Genomic DNA, 17,907 nt, shown 5'->3' with positions numbered 1-17,907 from the left:
TAAAGTTTAACCTTAAGATGAAAATGTGTTTTGAGTCTTAGGTAACATAAGTTTAAAGTTTTTATCTGGTGACAAAAAGGGTCTTTAAGCTTTCGTAAGTAAGAATAAGATTAAAGTTTTTACCAGGCGATGAAAAGGGGCTTTGAGCTTAAGTATAATAAGTTTTAAAGTTTTAACAAAGAGATGAAAAGGGGCTTTGAGCCTAGGTCAAATCAGTTTTATGTTTTATCAAGTGATGAAAAGGGGCTTTGAGCCTAGGTCGAATCAGTTTCATATTTTATCAAGTGATGAAAAGGGGCTTTGAGCCTAGGTCGAATCAGTTTCATGTTTTATCAAGTGATGAAAAGGGGCTTTGAGCCTAGGTCAAATCAGTTTCATGTTTTATCAAGTGTTGAAAAGGGGCTTTGAGCCTAGGTCAAATCAGTTTCATGTTTTATCAAGTGATGAAAAGGGGCTTTGAGCCTAGGTCTAATCAGTTTCATGTTTTATCAAGTGATGAAAAGGGGCTTTGAGCTTAGGTCAAATCAGTTTCATGTTTTATAGTACTAGAGGTCGGTCATTTAAAGACTTATCAACCGTATCAAATATGTTGAGGTATATATATGCATCTGCAGATTTACCAATAAACATTAAGTGATCCTGAGCTTTAATTTTATAAACTTTCAAGTATGCAGATGGGCAACTGATTATTTTCTACTGCTAGTATTCAATTGTGTAGCCGACTTAATTGTTTGAAAAGAGGGACAAAAGATACTAAAAGGGACAGAGGAAAAACGTATAATAGTCTTGAGCTTGGGATCACATAATATTTTTTGGTATATCTGCAGATGCGTAAATACGTCGAATGTATATGAGATGGTTGATATGTTTTAAAATGACCGACCTCTGGTGAGAGATAAATTTTGAAAAAAACAAATGTGGTGGACTTATAATAGTGTTTGATCTTTATGAAGAATAAATATACATATAGGTGTACACCTTTTAAGACTTATGATAGTAATAATTTTATCAATAGGTGGGGCTCTAAAAAATCATGACTCATAAAATAAGAAAGCTGTAGTTATTGTTATACATAGGGTAATTAATTAATGTATACTATATTATAAAATTGAGAATGGAAATAGGGAATGTGCCAAAGAGACAACAACCCCACCATAGAAAAAAACAGCAGCAGAAGGTCACCAACACTGTCTTCAATGTAGCGAGAAATTCCCACACCGGGAGGCGTCCTTCAGCTGGCCCCTAAACAAATATATACTAGTTCAGTGATAATGAACGCCATACTAATTTCCAAATTGTACACAAGAAACTAAAATTAAAATAATACAAGACTAACAAAGGCCAGAGGCTCCTGACTTGGGACAGGCGCAAAAATGCGGTGGGGTTAAACATGTTTGTGAGATCTCAACCCTCCCCCTATACCTCTAGCCAATGTAGAAAAGTGAACGCATATATGTGGTTATTGCATATAGATTTGTGAATTAATATTCATCACAATTAAAATCATGCAATGACCTTTTTCAAATTCAGATCCAGGATTTAAAAAAAAGGGGGAAGTGGGTAGGGCAACAAAGGAGGAAACATTTAATTCAGCATTAGGAGTGGGACTTGTAAAAATTCTATGCAGTAACCATGTATGTAGCTCCATATTTAAAAGGGTCCATTCTTCTTTACCCTTCACTACTTTAATTGCATGGATTTATGAATGTTTCTCGTTAATTAAATAAAGGACAGTGTTTCACATTGGACAAAAATTAAATAAAAAATTCTGACTTGTAAATAACAAATAAAATCTTAAAAGATCTACATTCTTTGACACAGGTTAAAAGATCTCTGTGACATTAAGTGTCTAGGTTAAGTAGCAGAGTATAGACACAGAGATAATATTTACATTTGGTTATGTTTGGAAAGTGGCCATTTAAATCAAGATGATATCTTATATACATTTTTGTATAGTAGACTTATATATTTAAGAGAAAAACATTTGAACTGATCATGAAACATTAATTATATGAAGAGTTAAGGTCAAGAAACAGTAAAAGAGCTAAGTCAGACACTGGTTTGGGTATCATTTTACATATAACTTTTGCTTGTACAATGAAAAAATTGGAAAAGAAAACACAATGGTTTTATCTTATTTCTAAATTATAACTGATTGAATTCTTTCAAAATACAACATTTGTTTAGATAGCAAATAAAATTGGTGAAAATTAGATTTTAATCTGAAATTTCTGTGACATCAGCCTATTTAGTATAACTTGACCTTAAGTTTCTATTGTATTTATAAATTTGTAGAGGTGATGGATTTCATCAATTAGAAGTAGAAATAAGTACTTTTGGGTATTTCTTTTGAAGAAGTAACACAGCTGCATATGTTCCTAAATTAGGATGGATGGCACTTCTATTACTATGACCTTGACATTTTGTGTAAGGGGTTAAGCTACACTTACTGAATTCTACTGTGTACTTTTGTCTGTAGAGAGGTGTTATTGTTTGGAAGATGCTAATTAATGGATTTTGTTTCAGAGCCAAACTTAAAATTCTTTCTGAGTAAAGTGCTCATACTTGTTTTTTTTCATAAAAGCTGTAATGCTTAAAATAACGAAAATCATGGAAATTGAAAATTTATGCTACATGTTTCAAGTTGAGTGCCAAATTCTGCCACATTATTTTCGCAAAATAGGATCACTTAAAAAACAATTTCAACACTTTCCTTTAATTAGCAATATGACACCACTATTTTAACAATGTGAATAATCTTAAATTGCAAAAATAAATATCAAAAGGTCTTGATGGGGTTTCAGTCTAGAAAAAGTAAATAATCTTAAATTGCAAAAAAAAAATAAAAAAATTAATATCAAAAGGTCTTGATGGGGTTTCAGTCTAGAAAATTGATGGGGAAAATAGAGAATTGGGCTAAAAAAAATAAAGAATTGACAAAAAAAAGTGAAAAAATAATTAAAAAAAAATAGAGAATAATGAAAAAAAATCATAAAGAATAGTGTTTTAGCTGTCAACATGGTTCTAAAGAAATTGCTTAAGTATATGTATAAATACTTGACTAAATTACAGTTAAACTTTTAACAACTTTGTGAAATCAATTGCCATCAAAATAAATGACTGTGAAATTGGTTATTATGAATTCACAAATGGAAATGTTATAACTGCCACCAAAATGTCATATTGCATGTCAAAGCAATTACGGTTTCACTAAACTATTTGTTTTTTTATGTACCTTACTATTTCAATTGCATATTTCATGTGATGATAAGGTAAACGGACCTGTGACTTTTATTGCTGTGACTTTTTTTCCTGCATTTGATGATAAGTACGTAAAGTGCAATTTGATGGGAGTCAGAGTGCCCTTAAAAAAGTTTGATCAATGTACAGTAAGACAACTATATTTTTTTCTGGAAAAAGGTGAGGGAGGTTTTCATCTATTTTAGTATTCTTTACCATTGTTTAAAATGACTTCAATAAAAAGCATTTGTTTTTATTAGAGTTTAAGAAAACGGTTTTTATGGCCCTGCAACAAAGTTGTCGGTGCCATATAGTTTTTCCCTGGTCTGAAATTCCGTAATTCCATCATTCCGTCATTCCTCAACAAACCAATATACAGAGTTTTTTCTAAACGCCTTCAGATATTAGGCTGATTTTTGGTATGTGAGTTAACCATGATAAAATGAGTTACAGATCAAGTTAAAGTTTCGTTCTGCTCTGCAAATTTTGGACTTTGATAAATTGTTGAAAATCACAGTTATACAGACTTTTTTTCTTAACACTTTCAGATATGGACTGATTTTTGATATGTGAGTTACTCATGATGAGTTACAGATCAAGTTTATGTTTTGTTCCACTCCACTTATTTTTGTCGATATTACGGGCTATGGACTTTGATAAATTGTTGAAAATCACAGTTATACAGTCTTTTTTTCTAAACTCTTTCAGATATTGGGCTGAATTTTGGTGTGTGAGTTACAGATCAAGTTTCAGTTTTGTTCCACTTTGCTAATTTTTTCCAAAATTAACGGTTTACAACTTTGAAAATTGTTGAAAATCACAGATTACAGACTTTTTTTTCTATATGCCTCCAGATTTTGAGCTGATTTTTGATATTTGAGACTACCATCATGTTTGTGTCCACATGTGTTATTGAAATTGTAGATTTTGTCAACTTTTTGAGACGGGACCGTTTGAGTCACTTTGACACATCTAGTTATTCTATTGAAGTTAGGGAAAAATATGAATACATCATTGAATTTAAAAAAAAAATGTTTTTTCTTGTTTGTTATGGGGAAAAATATATTTTTGTCATGTGGGGCTATGTGGTATTGGTTTTGCTCATTGTTAAAGGCCATATGATGACCTATAGTTACAAACTTCTATGGCATTTTGTCTGTTGTGGAGAGTTGCCTCACATCTTCTTATCTTTATACAGCAAATCTATACTATTAAAGGAGAAGACCTCATTTTATGTGTCACTTCTCTTCCTTCCACAATAAATTTATCATCATGCCTCTGTGTCCTATAGTTACATGACATAGTCACATTTGTCATCCATTCTTATGATTATTCAGTTTGGGTTATTTTGGGAGAAAAACGAAAAAAAAAGATGTCCCGGTATTGTTTTTCGACATTGGGCCAACTTTTAAGTCATGAAAGACTTCTGGTTTTTAACTTTTATAAACATATTATTTTCATATTAAAAATTCTGGAATAGGACAATTATTTTTCGGGTTATTCTTCATTTATTACTATGATTATACTCAGTCTCCTATAATGCATGTATGTACTATATTAGAGACCCTCTAGATGATCGCAGTGGAGAATCAAATGGGAATGGATTGTTAATAGCAACAAGGATTTGTATAGTACTATACAAATACTTGATAGCAAATACACTTTACACTTACACTTTATAATATATGTATGCTCATAGTATACAAAAATGTGAAAATTATGGAATTTAATAGAAAAATGAAGAATGGATTAAAATAATTGTCAGTGGCGGATTTTCATAATTTCATAATTTTCATATGTGGGGCCCACTGCCTAAGAGGGGGCCCTGCTCAAGATATGCTTATATTGTTGTCAGGTCATTAAAGATTGCATTTTTTGGCGTTAATATTGATTCACTTATAGGGTCTTTGCATCAGAACTAAACACATTTATTCAAAAACCAGTTGTTTGCATGACACGGGTTATGTTCTTCTCATATATATGTTATGATGGTATGATACTAAACCCCTAACGGAAGGATTGTGCCTGATATTCATATGATGAAATCACAATCTTTCAATCAGTTTAATTGAAGTCTGGAGCTGGCCTGTCAGTTAACTGCTAGTAGTGTGTTGTTATTTATGTATTATTGTCATTTTGTTTATTTTCTTTGGTTTCCTTTTCTGACATCAGACTCTGACAGACTTCTTGAACTGAATTTTAAATGTGCGTATTGTTTGAGTTTACTTTTCTACATTGGCTAGAGGTATAGGGGGAGGGTTGAGATCTCATAAACATGTTTAACCCCGCCACATTTTTGCGCCTGTCCCAAGTCAGGAGCCTCTGGCCTTTGTTAGTCTTGTATTATTTTAATTTTAGTTTCTTGTAACAATTTGGAAACTAGTATGGCGTTCGTTATCACTGAACTAGTATATATTTGATTAGGGGCCAGCTGAAGGACACCTCCGGGTGCAGTAATTTCTCGCTACATTTAAGACCTGTTGGTGACCTTCTGCTGTTGTTTTTTTCTATGGTCGGGTTGTTGTCTCTTTGACACATTCCCCATTTCCATTCTCAATTTTATTCATTGATTCCCTTTGTTATCAACCGTTTTTTTCAAAAAGGGGGTTCCAGGGTCGCCTGAAAACCATCTTAATCCGCCTCTGCAGTTTTGGTACCTTTTCTGAAATTCTCCAGAAAATATTTTTCAAAAAGGGGTCGCCCCGATATTCCGACACCCCGTTAGTCCGACACTTTTAACATAGATTATGACATTATATATAACTATGCAAATGCTTGAAATACTGAATGGACGAAAACATAATTGCAAACTGCATTCGTACATTAAAAGATATATAAAATTCAAACACTCAAAAACATGCTTACAGATCTGTTCCTAGCGTCTATTTGTTGTTTGGATGTACAAGTTAATGACAACGTCCACTTGTCTTTTCACCTGTTGAGTAAAGCCGTTTTCACCTAACTTGTATAGTTTGTTCTTGTGCCTGTCACAAGTCAGGAGCCAGCTGTAATTCAGTGGTTGTCGTTTGTTTATGTGTTACATATTTGTTTTTCGTTCATTTTTCTTTTATAGATAAGGCCGTTAGTTTTCTCGTTTGAATTGTTTTACATACATGTCATTTCAAGGGCCTTTTATAGCTGACCAAGCGTTATGGACTTTGCTCATTGCTGAAGGCATACGCGTACGGTGACCTATAGTTGTAAATTTCTGTGTCATTTTGGTCTCGTGTGGAGAGTTGATTCATTGGCAATCATAACACATCTTCTTTATACATATATATATTTATTGGCACAAACTCAATTACAATAATTGGCAACGGCCCATACAACTAGTATACTAATAGTAATGATGCAGCAATTGAACAATACTTACCGTAGCATATCATTGTGCACATTTCGAACAATGAAATGTGCAGTTATAAATATCAATATATATAGGTTAATTTGTAAGAATAGACTACTGACATAAGTATATTGTATATGTTATAGCTTCAAATTGTTCATATTACTCATTTATAAGGACATTTTTCCTGAATTCAAATGATTGATTAATAAAAGATGTTATTAATCTAAGTGTTTTTCTACACTTGTTATTAAGTAATAGTTTGATATATTCATCCTTAGTTTTAGATTGTTTGTCATAATTTTTAAAATTGGACAATTTTGATATAAGAACATTTCTTTGTGATTCATATTTTGTGCAATGCAAGATAAAATGTTTTTCGTCTTCTATATTTTTATTATGACATAATTTGCACAACCTTTCTTCTCTGTTAACTTGCATGTATCTACCTCTTTCAATTTCAAGATTGTGTGCACTTATAATATTGATTTAGGTGGAAAAAGCATTGATACACACCACCATTGAATAGTTATTAAGTGACCATACAGTACATCTGATGTACAAAATAAAAACATATATTGTTTATTGTTCTTTATCATTCATTTGAGCGTGTGAGTGAATGATACCATCGGGAATTTCATCTCTTGACTTTCACATTTATTTCTTCTTCAACACTTTGCAATGGCTAATTACTTTTGGGTCAATTGCTCTAATAAGTTTCCAAAGCTATATATCCGAGGTATTATTATTTACACTCTTCTAGTCATTTACTCAGTTGTTGAAATTTGTCAAAAAGGTTTTGAACCTAGCAGGAATGATACACGAAAGAACAATCATATGTCTAAGACAGGCATAATGGGCTTATAGTTAAATTGAGTATGACACTCACATTGAAACACTGATCATTCGCCGTGTGGACAATAGACTCAAGACTAATATCTTACCGAGAAAACGAGACAATAACTTATAATCAGAACTTGTTGTTCCGGGTTAATGTCATTATACATATTCCTCAGCGTGATCGTGTCCAAACCAGTTCTCAAAATATCTGAGGCGTTATTGTTGAATCTTGGAATTGGTATCAAATATACGAAAAGCTGTGTGAATTTTAACAGGTTTTTTTTTATGTCTTATACTTAAATTGAAACTCTTAAAGACGCATGTTTATTTACAGCATCTATTTTTTTCAGTATACGGATATGGATAGTAAAGTGCACATTGCTAGAAAACAAAGAAATATCGAAGGCATCGTCAAATACGTTAATAAAGTAATACAAATAGACAGGAAATACTAAAAAAAATATAAAAAACATTAATTAACAAAATTTTAATCTGCTAAACGAGTCCCTGTGATATGCACAGCAATACTTGTTTAAAGAACAGCTGCGCCATGTCTTGTGTATTAATTTTTATGCAATAATCATAAATTAAAGTTTCTGACATACAATTGTATGGCGCGGAATGTGGGACCCCCTTTTTTTTGTACCGAAAAATCAATTACTCTAAAATAAAATTTTGAATCATCACCAAAAAGTATACAGATCTTTAAATTAATATAACTTAGAAGTGAATAAAGTTATAAGCAATAATCATAAATCGTAAGATACGGCGCGACATGCTAGAACCCCTCCCCCTTATTTTACAAAATATTTAATAACTCAAAAACATAATTTGAGTCATCACCAAAAAGTATATAGATCTTTACATTGATATAACTAAGAATTTTGTAAAGTTTAAAGCCATTATCATAAATCGTTTTTGAAATATGGCGCGACATGTGAGCACCCCTCCCCTTTTTCTTTTACAAAATACTCAATGACTTAAAAATAAAATTTGAATCTGACATCACCAAAAAGTATATAGATCTTTAGATTAATAAAACTAAGAAGTGTGTTAAGTTTTAAGCAATAAATCATAAATGGCTTTTGAGATACGGCGCGACATGTGAAAAAAATACACCCCTCGTTTTAGTAACTCAAAAATGTTTAATCTTATTTTCATCAAAAAGTATACAGATCGTTTGACCATCATAAGAAACAACTACATGTACATGTATGTTTTTCATGAAATTTGGATGAGTCGTTCTCAAGTTACGGTGCAACATTTTTACACCGGACAGACAGATGGACAGACGGACATTTGTATATCATAATACATACAGTCAAAATTTTGACGGGCGTATAAACACAAACGCAGAACTGCCATAACATTACTTCTAATACTAGTATTTGAACCTGCAATTATTTTGTTGATATTTTGATACGTTGCCTAGCTAGATGCTTTTTGTAATTATATACATGTACGTGGTTTTTTTCCTTGGTTCCGTGAAACTACTATTGCACATTCGAATACCGGTAACAAGTAAGAATATACCGAACATCTATCTGGTGAGAGTTTCTTTGTCGTGTCTGTGGTTTATATCCTTCCAGATCACCTAGTTACATTTCAGGTTGTGAGTGCGAGTTTTTGTTTTAAACATGCAACTTTTATTTTTACTTAATAGTCAAATTGAGCATGGAAATTGGGAATGTGTAAAAGAGACAACAATCCGACCAAAGAACAGACAACAGCCGAAGGCCACTTATGGGTCTTCAATGCAGCGAGAAACTCCCGCACTCGGAAGCGTGTTGCAGCTGGCCCCTGAACAAAAATGATTGTTTAACTTGAACATTTGTATTGTCCTTAATTTTTGTATACTTACAGATCGATTTATTTGTTGCCTTTGACAAAGATACACTAGGGGTACCTAGATCAAAGTCGCAAAATTCCTGAATTTGTGTTCACTTTTATTTCAAATACAATAGATCTAAATACAAAAAGCACTCAGTTTTCGGTTTCGGTTAAACTAACCAATGAATGAATATCTTTAATCAACAATATTGAATCAATTCATTTACCAATAAATGAGTTGAAGATGATGATTGTTGTTTGCATCTCCCGCAATGGAGGGGTGAGGGGTAAGAAATTTCGTTCGGATAGTGGGTTAAATGATGTCGAAAGTATGTGTTTGGGCCCGTGTGTTCAGTTTCGGTATGCAATTTATCTTAATATGTTGTTCCTCGTAAAGATAAACATTTACATAATAGTAGGTTACCGATGTGTCCCTGATTGCTCTCTAAAAAATTGTATAACACTAGGTTCACAATTTAGTAAGTTTCTGTGTACCAGCTTAGTACTACAAATGTATTGGTCGGACTATTGGTGAGTCAGACCAATAGGGTGTCGGACTAATGGGGTGTCGGACCAATGGGGTGTTGGACTAGTGGGGTGTCGGACCAATGGGGTGTCGGACTAACGGGGTGTCAGAACATCAGGGCTGCCCCTTTCAAAAATTCATCTTACAACAGTTTACATACTTTCAACCAAGTTCTAAATGCCCGCAATATCCCGGGTGTGTTCTTGTAGATTATGAAATTAAAAACAAGCAGTGAAGCATTGTTAAATGAAAAACAAGCTCAAATATATGCAAAATATCTCAGTCACAAGGATTGGCAAGCAAAATAAATTTTAACCAAAATGAAAACTGCATGTTTCAATTTTATTAAGTTATATAGTGTATGGTTCATAGATCCTCTGTTTCTGTTTCACTGCAAAAGTCACTATGCACCTGTTGTCTAAAATGAATTAAAACAGAATTGCCAGATTTCTGGAAAATTAGAGATTAATTACTAAACGAAACACCTGGATTTTTCATCTGATTTTTAAAAGTGAAATTCACAAAATCACAGCCTTGCGATCCTGTAATAGTGTGGTAAGGGAAAAAGAATGGTCAATTAGACATCAACCCAACCAAACACAACAAAGTAAAGAAAAGTAAAAACACATGAAGAGTTTAGGTGTGCTTAAAGCAGTGGGTCAGTCTTCACAATCAAGTTTTGCAGCACATTTTGGAGAATCTTTATATATTGAATCTAATTTAGACTGCACGCAGTACATTTTCTTATAGACCTAATAGAATTTTACAAGCTTTGGCTGGTGGGTCTAGTAAAGACTCCTAGGTACAAGCACTTGTACACTGATTCATTTTCTTATGTTGAATTAATTTGTGGTTGGAAATTCCAGAGAGATCTGAGAAGAATCTCATAGACTATTTTTATAGACTGTAATTATCTATTGGAAAGTATTTATTTTTTATGATCTTATATCTGTTCCTCGTTTATGAAAAATCGTTTGATATTACCATTAATTGTTAAGGTACCAATTACATAAAAGAGAGGGATATTACAAGTTACCAATTATACATAAAAGAAAAAGGTCTGTTTGAATCGTTAACATTCTTTACTAATGTAATAACATCGGATGATGACCTTCTGCTTTGGTGCATCAGTTAAATTGCCAGACGTTTTCATGTTTACATGTGAAAAACTTGAAAATCTTAGGTGGGATGTGGTAATTTTTGTCTATACCGAAGAAAATTATAAACATTTGAAGATCAGTTTGAATGAAAAAGATAATTAATGACACTTAAAAGTCACTTTAAAGAAAATTAAATATTTGAAAATAATAGAATTAGAGGAGGAATATTTGAAAATAAGAGTAGGAATAAGTTGTAAATATGAGTAGGAGTAATGATTATAGCAGGCTGAAAATTGTATATGCCAGACACACATTTCCTCTATTAAAACTCACCCATTTAATGCTGATATCTACAAAGGCTGATAAAAAATCTTTTGTTTTTGGTCATGATTGCTTGAATTGCCCATCTTTAGAAGTCAATTCTTGATAGATGAAGTCTTCTGAAAGGAGTTTTTTTGAATATATCAATTAGACAGCAAACCAACACATAAAAAAACAAAAAAGACACATTAAAAGGTAAACGTCTGCAACAATAGCCAGGTGTCAATACAAAATGTTAAGCTTATAATGCACTAGTTTAAAAAGTTTGGAATAAATTTATTTTAATTTATTATTCTTTGTTGGATACCAATTTTTCGTTGTTTTTTGTGGGTACAGGTGAACCATGAATACAAATGTTTAATGAACTACAAATTTTCTATAGTCTTTGTATGCCTAGATTGGTGAAACCACAAAATCAAATATTGTTGAAAATGTTTGTTTTCTCCCATCCATGAAAATTGAATCCCACGAAAATAGAAGTATCCTTAGGATGTCACGGAATAGAATGATATAAGTTCCAAAAGGAAAATATATTCTGGAATAATATTTCCACAGGAATAAATATTACAGTATATGTTCCTAACGGAATAAATGGTATAGAATATTTGTTCCAACAGGAATAAATATCATGACAATGTTTATAACAAAGTTTCCATTGGAACCTCTGTTAAGCGGAACAAATATACGTTGACAGCAACTGAGAATAAACAGTTTTAAACATCAACATAAAATTTAGCAAACTTAAAAAAAACCCTAACATGAATAATCATCAGCTTGAATCACTGCAGCAAGCATAAAACTACCTTTTTGTGAAGCTATGAAAGGTCCACTAGAGTTATACATGTATTTTCAAATATGTTTGGTTAAATATTTCAATAGAATATAAGTCCTTGACCTTTGTTTTGTCAGAATATTTTTTCATGATTATCAAATTGCATGCTTATGAAAACTTCACCCTAAAACCATTCAAGTGTAACTTATTTGTCTGGAAAATTGTGAGTTTTGAATTAATCTTATACGAAATGGATAAAGAAATATATATATGATGATTAAACCAGAACTGCTTAGGGCTAAGGTAGAACTCTGGGAAACTCAAAAGTCAGTTATAAATTAACAGAAAAGCGAACTAAAATATGCTGTTGCAATTTAACCCTTTTTTTATTTCAAAATTTTTTGAATGAGTAGTTCTTATGACATATTTCAATTGAGATTTTAGTAAACAGAAATTCCTTTAATTCTTAATCTTAAGGAACCCTGCACATGGCAGGTGCAATTGACTCCATTCTCAATTAACTAGGATTGTCAGTTTCCCTGCAGGAGGTGGAAGTTTTCTGTGAGTTTCTTGAACCAATAAAAACTAACCCAAAAATTAAGGACAATAGGTCTGAAAGTGGCGTTAATTTAAACAAACGATAGATTAATGGTTTAAAATTTCTGGAATAAGAGTTATTGTTAGCCAAAAAAAATCATTGTTTGCAATATCATACATACAAAACAGTTTTTGATCAAAACAATACAAATTTTCGTATGAAATTTACCTATAGCATCTATTTGGGTCTAGCGTTAATAAAAATATTTTCATAGAAATAAGATGTGATATGAATTTGGGTTGTAACAGCCTTATTGATATATGTCCGTTTTCTGCTCCTATAAATGGAAATTGAAAAACAAAAATTTCAAAGCTCGGGTTTTTAAAATTAAAAAAAGACTAAGATTACTACTTATTTTTTAAAGCATTAATGGAAATTTTACGAAATGTATGCTAAAGTGACTAAGCAGAAACCAAGAGGTTTTCAATGGCAAAACCATTAAGATATTTAGATCCGGCAAAATGATTTATTATATCATGAAATCATATATAATCTCAATAATTAAACAGCAGAAAATAGTTAAATTTGTCCCTTGCAAGAATTTGTAGTGTATATAACTACCAGTAACACAACTCTATGGTAGTTTCAAGCTCTGGCGAATATTCAGGGAAATAATTAAGGAAGACTCTAATGCCAAAACATGTGTCATAATCAGACGAAGAATTCCAAGCAGGTTATTTTTTCTGCTGTATCACATGAGATGATCTGGTTTTATTGTATAATATAACATTTTGCCAGTTCTAAATAGCTTTATGGATGTCTGTAATCAATGTCAATTGTATAAAGAAAGATTGATATGATAAGCTATTATTAATGATGAAATTTTTTTATGAAGATTTAATTCTTGTTTTCAAAATTCCAATAGGGAATTTAACATATCTTTTATAATTGTATAAATAAACCAATTGTTCAAGACGTTTCGGCCATTGGCCTTTTTCAGTTGTTTATTATTCCTCTAAACTACATGGCTGCCATTCTTTTTTAAAACATTGAAAATAGGAATAATAAACAACTGAAGAAGGCCAATGGCCGAAACGTCTTGAACAATTGGTTTATTTATACAATTATAAAAGATTTAATTAACAATACAAGGGGTTTGTGATGGTTATGACAGTTATAACTGTAAGTGAAACTAACAAGTTTGTTGTCTTGCTTGAAGAAGGCATACTGCTGATGAGATCATTGGTTTGTGTTTGAGGAGAAAGGACGGCTATGTGTAGATAAAGCTGTTTGAGGAGAAATGAAGAATATGTGTAGATAAAGTTGATTAAAATACATGAATTGAGTCCCTTAGCTACGTCATTTAGTCTCTTGTGATGATTCGTCTCATTGGGAATCATACCACATCTTCTTACTGTTATATATGTACACTGCAACTTAATTGAATATAATTATAGCAACTTCCACCTGTACTTGCTTTGTTTAGATCAGTCCCTCATAAATAAAACCCATCCCCTCCCCCCCCAAAAAAAATTAAAAACAAACAAACTTAAAAACTTGTTTCAGTGAATTTAATCTAATAATTGAAGCTTTGCATCAATTTGTATATACTGTGGATTTATTATTTGTTGTGGGGAAACTAATTTTCGTGGATTACAATTTGAACAGATATTTTCTATATGCTTGTATGTGGATTTTGGCAAAACTAAGAGTTTATATATCCACGAAATTGTTTTTGTCAATTCATGAATATTAGAACCCAAGAAAATAAATGAACCCACAGTGGTTATAGTACATCATGTTAAGTTGTTTTTCATTAAAAACACATAATGTAGTTACCTCCCTATAATAAAGAGTCATACTTGAATATATAATAATTGCATTGCTAAATTATACTGTTTTTAATTTTTTTTCAGTTGTATACAGAGTAGACGTGAACTTCACAGATATTTTATATACGCAGGAATTATCTAACAGAGACAGTAATGAATTCAAAACTTTAGCAGAAAAAATTCAGAATGTCTTAACACCTTTATATATAAATGTACCTGGTACCCAGGAAGTAGTTGTGGTTCAATTTCAGTAAGTACCAGTATTCAATTTAAAGGAAGGTCAGTAATCTATAAATTTTCATTATTTTTCTTCAACAAGAACAGCATTCTCGGAGGAAGGATTTTTTCAATTTACAATCTTAAACAAGAACAATTTAAAGCATGCTATTCATTTAATGATGAGATAGATATCCACAAATACATGTATATTAATTAAAGGAGGTGTGTATATGTTATGGGACAGCTACCCAACAACAATAAAGCAGGAGACAAGCAGAGGTCATACATTCGTTATGATTGTCAATCTCAAATATCTTACAAATAACATAACTTGACATCTTTTTGATGCACTTTTGTTTTTTCTTTCGGATTTCCCACAGCAACACATGGACTGCCAATGCTAAAAACTTCATTCACTTACATTTGAATAAAATGAAACTTGACAGCATTGCTTAATAACATCTGCAGTTATGAATTTCAAACTTTTATATACTAAATTTAGTACTGGTATCTATGATGAGTTTACTTACAACCTGTAAGATTTATTTCCCCAAGGGTATCACAAGCCCAGCAGTCAGCACTTTTTGTGCTGACATGAATTGTCATTGATATGGTTATATTTATAAATTTACTGTTTACAAATTTTTGAATTTTTTGAAATACTAATAAGGCTTTTCTACCTCAGGCATAGATCACCTTAGCTGTATTTGGCAAAACTTTTAGGAATTTTGGTTCTCAATGCTCTTCAAATTCGTACTTTATTTGGGCTTTTTAACTTTTTTGGGTTCGAGCATCACTGATGAGTCTTTTGTAGACGAAACGCACGTCTGGTGTATATACTAAATTTAGTCCTGCCCTGCTTTCCTGACCTTGAATTATTCATGAATATTCATGAACAATTCATGAATATTCATGAATAATATTCATGAATATTCATGAATATTCAAGGTAACAGTTCATGAATATTCATGAATATTCATGAATGTTAAATGGCACCTTGAATATACATGAATATTGTTTGAACTGAATAAGCTTGAATATACATGAATATTGTATGAGCTGAATAAGCTTGAATATACATGAATATTGTATGAACTGAATAACCACGATTAAACATGAATAATTATCTGTAGAATATTCATGAACATGAAATAGGATGTCTATGAATAATGCATGATTAGAATCACCATGAATGAAAAATATATATCTATCCCAATTTTGAATGCTAAATACATACTCTAGAATAACCTTGAATATTTAATGAATATTGAAAGGTTGAATATTCTAGAATAACCATGAATATTGAAAGGTTGAATATTCTAGAATAACTATGAATATTGAATGGTTGAATATTCTAGATTAACCATGAATATTGAAATAAGTGTCCTTGAGAGGTTTTTTGAAAACCAAAAGCAAATACAGACATTTAAGTTTAAAATATTTTTTAATCATGATAGCTGTGAAATATGAATTTTACAATCACTTTCATTAAAAGCTAGCAAAATTGTCCACTATTTAATCTAGAATTTAATCCAAACCTGTTTAGTCGGATAGCTTTTTGAACATTTTGTAATTATGCAATGATATTTTTTCTCATTTATCTGGGAATTGTTCAAAAATTGTTATTGTCAATAATTCTTATGTAGGCCTATCTAATGCTGGCTTGACGTCGTCCTTTGCATTGGCTTTTCTTCCTTTCATTAACTTTACCCAACCCGCTAGTTTTCTCCAAAAATGAACAGGAAAACATCTATGACACATGACTGAAAGTCACTTTTGTTGCTTATTATTTTCTTGACATCTGCCCCTGCGAAATGATTATGAATAGTTCATGAATGTTCATGGATGATTCATGAATGATTCATGAACATAATTCATGAATTCCCCTGCGAAATGATTATGAATAGTTCATGAATGTTCATGGATGATTCATGAATGATTCATGAACATAATTCATGAATTGTTCATAAAAGATTCATGAACAGTTAATGAACTAGACATGAACTACAAATGGACAAGCACGTTCATGAACCAGTGAATAATGAACTATTCATGAACAGAAAGTGTTCATGAACTCTTTGGTTCATTAAAGTTCATGAACAAAAATAGTTCTTGAACTTTTATTATTCATGAATTGTTCATGATTTTAAAGTTCATGAACACGCTTGTCCATTTGTAGTTCATGTCCTGTTCATGTATAGTTCATGAATTTTTTTATGAATGATTCATGAATTTGTTCATGAATTTGTTCATGAACCATACCAGTCCATGAATCATTCATGAACACATGAACTACTGTGTTTATGAACTGTTCATTAGTAATTTAATTCATGAACATTGTCTGTCCACTTGTAGTTCATGAACTGTTCATCTAAAGTTCATGAAATAATTTAAAAGGATTTTTTTTAATTTTCATTTTTTGTGTTATTATCATAAGTAAACTTCTCTTCCTGTCTGTAATTAAAATTGCTGTATCAGGACTTCCAACTAGAAATGCTAAATAACATCTTGGTGCAGTTGTTCTGCTTGAAATTCTTCACAGTTGAACAGATCTTTTAATCAATAAATGCATCTGAGTTTCCCCCTGCAAAATCAAAAATCACTCCACAAAGAATCAAAAGTCCTTGATATTTGTTTTTATAAATAAGCACTCAAGATTAAACAGTTTCTAACAGGTATAATACAATGTAATAATTTAATTTAATAAATGTTGTTTTTATTAAAATATCAATAGAGTAAGATTAATAACATGAATATCACTTCAGCCTTTTCATGACATTTCAAATAATGTACCTACCCCCCTTTTTCCCCTTTTAATTTACCCACACACAATCATAAGAGTGGCTGAAGCATGAATTATTTTTACCTTGAAATACAATATATTGTACAAATCTATCAGTTATTCCTGAATGGAAATCATTAAACTAACACTGTAAAATGTAAAGGCTACTTTCTGGTGTTTTATATTTATTTTAATTAATCAATAATTATTATAAAATGCTTCAACAAATAGTTATTCAGCAAAAAAATATAATCAAAATATATATAATTTACTTATCTGATAACAAATCTGCTTTGTTTTGACAGCTATATTACTTCACTCCTCATCAAACATCTTCATTTGTATTGTAAGCGTCAAAAACATCATTTTGCTGACGTCATTATGACGTTTTTCTATTCCCAGTCACTTGGGGTTCGTGTTGTTTATTCTTTAGTTTTCTATGTTGTGTCATGTGTACTATTGTTTTTCTGTTTGTCTTTTTCATTTTTAGCCATGGCGTTGTCAGTTTGTTTTAGATTTATGAGTTTGACTGTCCCTTTGGTATCTTTCGTCCCTCTTTTGTAA

At 31.4% G+C, this 17,907-nt stretch overlaps 1 protein-coding gene across 2 annotated transcripts in view; it reads left to right on the top strand.

The window, feature by feature from the left end:
- The window catches only part of LOC139501535 (basement membrane-specific heparan sulfate proteoglycan core protein-like), a 182,659-nt gene that overhangs the window by 18,392 nt on the left and 146,360 nt on the right, over window positions 1–17,907 (top strand). For both annotated transcript variants that reach the window (XM_071290646.1, XM_071290645.1), the window contains exon 3: window positions 14,427–14,592. In XM_071290646.1, coding sequence (XP_071146747.1) covers window positions 14,427–14,592 — 166 coding nt within the window. The remainder of the gene's footprint in view (window positions 1–14,426; window positions 14,593–17,907) is intronic.

The sequence above is a fragment of the Mytilus edulis genome, chromosome 13, assembly GCF_963676685.1.
Source record: "Mytilus edulis chromosome 13, xbMytEdul2.2, whole genome shotgun sequence".
Lineage (NCBI taxonomy): Eukaryota > Metazoa > Mollusca > Bivalvia > Mytilida > Mytilidae > Mytilus > Mytilus edulis.
Note: the sequence above shows the minus strand (reverse complement) of the source record. Positions and strands in the feature narration are given on the sequence as shown.